This window comes from Olea europaea, chromosome 16, assembly GCF_002742605.1.
Source record: "Olea europaea var. sylvestris chromosome 16, O_europaea_v1, whole genome shotgun sequence".
Taxonomy (NCBI): domain Eukaryota; kingdom Viridiplantae; phylum Streptophyta; class Magnoliopsida; order Lamiales; family Oleaceae; genus Olea; species Olea europaea.
Genome location: NC_036252.1, coordinates 2604354 through 2610878, shown reverse-complemented (window position 1 = coordinate 2610878; position 6525 = coordinate 2604354). Strand labels below are relative to the sequence as shown.

The following is a 6525-nucleotide window of genomic DNA, read 5'->3' as shown; positions in this document are numbered from 1 at the left end:
CCCCCCCCCCCCCTCTTTTTCTCAAGGCTGTAAAACATATAGCATAAAAAGCTCAGGTTAGTAATGAAAAGCCTTGGAAAGGAAACCAAATAGCACAAATATCAAACACCCAGAGTTTAGCGTTGAGGCATAAGCCTTGCCATTGGCACTCAAGGCATTTAATATATATTTTTTTTTTTATAGGGCATCAAGGCATTTAATGAATGCCTTTAAAACAATGCTCCAAACAGAACTATGGAATGAACTGATAAGAATAACTTTCAAATGAAAATCTTGTATGTGCCAAAATTATAAGGAGATACAACTCACACTTCAAGCAACTAACACAGAATCAAATGAAAGAAAAGGTGATAGATACCACCAGCTAAAAGCTTCTGGTTCAGTTCACTAGTAAAGAGCACGGTGAAAATGAAGGTAAGGAATAAACATATCATATCATTCTTATTATTGTCTTCGGGGCTCTTAAAATTTGTTCCTCTGCTTGAAATCCTTTTGTACATCAGTCATATTGTTGTTTATTCAGTCTTAACAAATAAAACAACAAATTAACGCTGCAATATTCGACATTTAATTTTTCCAATCACTAAAGGATGCTTTCTTTTCTTTATTCCTATTAAACCCAAACTAGCAAATGAAATGAGCCCTCCTCATCATTCCCCCTATTTCGTGTGACAAATGAACTCAACAAATGTTTATGGTGCAAAGAGTATTCAGCATCAAGTTTTTGAAAAGTAACCAATATCTTCAAACGTTCAGCCAATTCCCATCCTTTTGCAAAGCACATAATTGACTTGTAATTCTTGAAGGTATGTACTTATAGTTTTTTCTTGATTTAGAACCCCAAAAAATTCTCATTGTAGTGGATTTGCTGTAGTGAATTAAAAAGTCGCCTGGACAAATATGTTTGTGATAATTGATTAAAAAACAAAGAAACAAAGAAAAACTAGCATTTCATTCAGTTCTATGAGGAATGACCCATATAATAGTATAACCTAGGGCAGCCTACATAAATTTCCAGTTACAAGAACTTAAAACTATTCTAGATCTTCTCATCCTTGAATGTAACTAGGTGGGCTTTCCTGAGTTCCAAAGTTTTGGATGGTACCCATGTAAAAAATTTAGTCAGACCTATGATTTTAATTAGTTCAATTTTCGTTACTTCATTTCTCTGAGAATAAAAAATTCTTCCTTTTTTTTCTTTTGACAAAAGAACCCAATGTTAGGCAACTCAAAACTGTTTTCTTCCACTTTCTACAACACCCAAAAACTATATAACGCTTCAATGAGGCCGAGGGAAAAGGAATATGACGGGCAAAGCAAACTGGACCCAATTTTTTCCATCTAGGACCAAAATCTCATTTGATCGAAATTAATTTGCCAAAAATCACAACTAGATCAATGAGCAAGGACTGTAGTCTTTATATTTTATTTACTTTTCGGGCACAGGGGAAGAGGGTGTGAAAGAAACAGGTAATATATATAGTTTAGTTTCACTTCAAGTGGACATCAAATAAAACCTCCAATACAACCCTCGAAGTTTGCATCTCTCAGTGTATTGTTCCTGTGTGTGGGTGAGAGAGAGGGGGGGAAGAGTGTGCTTGTTTGTCTATATGTGCATGTGAGAAGGAGATTACAACCCTCAATAGCAATATTTGATTTCTATCACTTGATGATCATAAAAAGATGGGCAAGATAAAATTCTCTTAAATAGGAGAAAATGTAATCAATTTGAGAAAGCTTCATAGCTGGAAAATTAATCACTACATAATCAGCTTGAGAAACATAAAAAGTGAATTATTAATTACTAGTATACCTTTAGTGTGACCTACGAATTCTTTCACCGGAGACATGACATTCCGCATATCCCAGAGCTGTACACAAGAATTAACCAATTGCAAGGGTAGCGAGTTGAGCAGATTCAAATTTATGTCAAGTCGTTAAACCAAGATCAATACAAACTCATTACCTTAAGAGAAGGAGAACTATCTTCATCTGAAGCGACTACGAGCTGAGTAGCAACGTCCGGATTCCACTGCAAGACAGAGCACCTGCTCTTAATTGAATCTGAGAAACTGCGAATTGGCAAATTTAAGTTCAGAAAGGAGGTGAATAGTTCTCAGTATTTAAAGATCCATTAAGTTCATTGACTAACATTTGATGGCAAGCAGTTTACCTTATGACTGGCTTTTGCTTCTTCAGATCCCAGACAACTGGAATTACAAAGAAATATTTTTAACACAAAAGTGAATAGGTAAAGTGAATAACATATTAGATATTACTGAAAAATCTCCTTACCAGTTGTTCCATTAAATGAAGTGGAAGCCAGTATATGCTGAACTTTGCTATTCCAGGACAAAAATGAAATTTCACCTTGAGTAGCTGATACATTACCCTGCACAGAACAGCTAAGTGAGTTTCATCATGTAGATATCACAGGTATAATCATAACAAAAGAAGCAGCATGCAAAATTCAAGTATCAAAAGAAAATCCAAGCATAGAGTGACATTTGTTAATTGAACCCCATTAATGCTGGCAAAATTAATGTTTTCCCATGCTTATAAATGAATAGAACACTTTTACTTTGCTAGTCAAATGGCAATATATAAATGGCATGCCCTTTTTTATACTGCCCTATTTTTTCATTGGGTACTGAAAAAATGGCAGTTACTCGATATGGAAGGATAGTGACGAGATGGAATAATTCAGACTAACTATAGTGTTAAAGATAGTTTAGAATTCCCATCTCAGGATGCTGCAAACCTATAAAAAGAGACTTCCGTGAATTTCGCCCATCAATTACATGAAATTTCAGAGAAAACATTGAACTTCAAAAGTACAAGGTTAGAAAATAAGCAGTTTCCCTTTAAGATCAAAATTTTTTTAAGATACAGACAGGTAACACTGTCGTTGACACATAATCAAGAGTGACAGGTGCCCACAAAAAGGGTACATTGTACTTCATATCACCTTCCAACCTTGACAAGCATATGGGGAAAACAATCCTTGACTTGCAATATAAGTTTAAAGATCACACATCAACAAGCTCCCCCATCCTAGCAGAACTAGCAATAATTTCTTGACTTCACAAATTGTAAAAACCTATTAATAGTCATCGATTTTGTTGTCACCTCATCTTTTTCACAGAAAAAATGATTAATGACCCAAAGAGATAAGCCCAACGTTACTGAATATTATCTCCAAAAAGTTTCTGTCAAGCTAATAAATCTTCCTTACAGATTAAATCGAATACCCTCTTAGAGACGAAATAGATATACGTAAGCAAGCTTTTGATGCCCAATTTTTCAATACCCCAACTTACTGTAATGTTTCCACATGAAAATTTATTATAATCAGTTAATTCATTTTCAGTTTCCCCAAGATAATAATTTAATTTCAAAGGAGCAAGAAAATAGAACACGTCACAGTCAAGGTCTTGCAAGATTCTTCAGCTCATACATTTACATCGTATATATTCTTTACTTTAGAGACAATAGTACATCAGAAAATGCAAGAGCCATACTGCTTTTCCCGTTCTCTCATATTTTTTAGTGTGTGCTTGTGCACATTGTGAAGTCAATAGCCAAGGGTTTCTAACATTGACATGTGAACAAATTGTCGTAGCCCCCAACCATGAGTCAGGCCAATTGCTGAACTTGGATATGAATTTGCAGAGGTTGCAATAGGATATCAGAGGTCACTTTATTTCTGTTTTGTATTATCTTTCCACCATGTTTCATTGTAACTTCAACTTAACTGAGATATATTTGGACCTGAGCCATGTCTTCTTGTCGAGTAGAAATTACATATACTGAATTTATCAGATTTAATAGCTGTAAAAAATATTGAGTGGAAAAAATAGAGAGGGCGCCTCCAAGATAAGCATATCGTGGCTCTGTGATAACATAAATTCTAAAATGGAACCCGCTTGTAGGACTTTCCCTTGAAAAACCCCAGGAATCTTATTTTACTCTTTGCTCACTCCCATATATTAATAATTCATTTCTCAGCGGGAAATGTTCTTTTGTCAGGAAAAAGTCAGAGAAAAGTACACTTCCCATTATCCTTATAATTAACTCTTCACATAAAAAACATTAACTTTGATGCTAAATTATGATATACTTAGTATTAAAATCCAAGCTAACATAGTAATTGTTGTAATAACTAAAATCGGTCACTGCACCCATAATATGATAAAATACCAGCTTAGCCATGAACCAATTTCGCTAGCTACCTTCAAGGGCTTTAACATTCTTTAATGATGTAGACCTTCTTTAAAAAAATAATAATAATAAATCCATTTTCTTCCAAAACTTCACCCCACTCTTCCCTCAAAAAGAGGGGAAAATCCTAAAAAAAATAGAGAGGAACTGATAGTCTGGATGGAGTACCAAACGCACTGCGACAACTACTAGTTTACAATACAACTTTTGTACTCTTCTACCCGAATTTTTTTCCCTCACAAATTACAATGTAAAAATGAACCTTAAGAACTTGAATTTAAGAATTGTGCATACAAATGATAGATGTGGAGATCACAGATTGGCAAGGAACTATGTAGGAAGCTATGATGGTTGGCATCATTAGTTCACTTCTCAAGTATATTTAGCATTTATGCCAATTTAAAACTCAATCAGAGGAAACAGGTTTCCTGCACGAAGACTTCACGTGTAATAACTGACATAATAACCTTCATAAAAAATTTCCATTGGTACATTATTCCACACCTTTAGAGGAGGAAAATGACTTGGTTCTGATGGTTTAGTGACATCCCATATGTATATTTCACCTTCATCAGCCCCAGAACCAAGGAGGTTTGGGGAAAGAACATTAAACTCCAATCCACGAACCTGAAGTGAGAGGTAAGTTAAAGAAATCATTCTACCACCACCCATCAAATAGGAAATAAATCAAAACAAAGAAAATGCATGAAGCAAGCACAATACAACAACAAAAACACTTACAGGCCCTCTGTGTTTAGAAAGTTGGCCAACCAAAGCACTTTCACTTGTCTCAGAACCCTTTTTAGTGTCAGAACTAAGAGAAGCATACCAAGAAAAGCAATTAAGACCTTATGAAACAAGAATAGTCTCACTTATCAAAGAAAATCTAAAAACAGCAGCATATTAAATAGAAGTCGAGCAATATAAAATCCAAATTTGTGATTTCAGCAAAATTCTTGAAGAGACTCAGTACATAGGATCATAAATTAAAATAAATAATAAAATTCTCCTATTCTAATTTTGGAGGCTTAGAACAGTGAAATGGAAAATAGAATCTGGGTGCCAAGCATGACCAAAGTAGTGTACAAATGAAGTAGGCACTTTCTAGCGACAGACAAGTAAGAGAAACAAAAAAGTGACAATCCTAAAGTTGGCAAAGGCAGCTAAGAAAGAATAGCTTCTGCATGCCATTACACAGTACTAGAACAAATACCTTATATTAGAGTGTTCAAATTATACAAATATAATTAACAAGAGAAGGAAATATGATAGAAAAAATAAGGAATAACAGAATTAGATCATGCAACACACATTCAAAATTCCACAAAACAATTCTCCTTCAAAATGTTGTAAGCCATTGAGACTCTACTTGAAAGAAAATGCTGCAGAATTTCCAGCTCAATTCAGTAGACATAGAGTGATCGTTCACCAGTCACAAAATTTAAAATTTTCACTACTGCTGAAGAATTTGAGGTAACAATAACCAAATGCATTATGCATATGAGACAATATATGATGCCTATGATTCCATAATAAACTACCATAAAAGCTATGTTTTCCTGCATTCTTGATACAGAAAAGGAAAGAAAAGAGGAAATTATCAAATCCGCGGTTACTCAAATTCAAAAACAATATATTAGCATATATCATCAAATTATTGATCCAAATAAGAAATTACAAGATTTTGTAAATTTTTGTTAATGAAACAAAATTAACATCCCAATTCACCTCACCAGATCAGATTGTTGGGATTCCAAAGGCCAATGTTGCCATCTACCAGGCCACCAGCAATGAGGCCAAGCGGAAACTCCTCAGAGTTGGCGGGACCCTTTCCCCAGGAAATCCGATTGAAGCGCTCGGAGCTGGGGACCGTGCCAGCCAAAATCAGCTGACGATCGTCGGACACAAAGTCGAGCTCAAAGATGTCGAGACTCGCGGAGGAACTGAACTGAAGATCCACCGCCCCGGCCATTGTCCCCGCCGCCATGTACGGTCCCTCCGGCGCGAAAGCAGCCGAGGCCGATCTGTTCACCCCCTTTATATAGGGGTTGTTGTGGTGGGGGGGGGGGGGGGGGGGTGGAGAGGGATGATTTATTTAATTTTGCTTTCGGGTTTTCATTGAATTCATTTTCTGGTGCTTTTGTTTCGATTTTTTCACTTGTTTTCGTGCGAGGAGGGTGAAGTGTTGGACAGTGGGGATGAGGACTATTGTGGGAATTTCACTCTATGATTTGTCATGAGACGAATTAAATGATGACACGTCAGATTGGAGTGCTACGTGTAACATAATGACGGAAATACCCC

At 35.8% G+C, this 6525-nt stretch overlaps 1 protein-coding gene across 1 annotated transcript in view; it reads right to left on the bottom strand.

Annotated features, from left to right (window-relative positions):
- Nucleotides 1-6259, bottom strand: part of LOC111412485 (protein transport protein SEC31 homolog B-like) — a 14083-nt gene extending 7824 nt beyond the window's left edge. Inside the window, exons 1-7 of the mRNA XM_023043422.1 lie at nt 5955-6259; nt 4963-5035; nt 4726-4848; nt 2296-2392; nt 2174-2210; nt 1967-2072; nt 1814-1871 (exon numbers count right to left, since the gene is read on the bottom strand). Coding sequence (XP_022899190.1) covers nt 1814-1871; nt 1967-2072; nt 2174-2210; nt 2296-2392; nt 4726-4848; nt 4963-5035; nt 5955-6208 — 748 coding nt within the window. The 5' untranslated portion in view covers nt 6209-6259. The remainder of the gene's footprint in view (nt 1-1813; nt 1872-1966; nt 2073-2173; nt 2211-2295; nt 2393-4725; nt 4849-4962; nt 5036-5954) is intronic.
- Nucleotides 6260-6525: the final 266 nt, after the last annotated feature.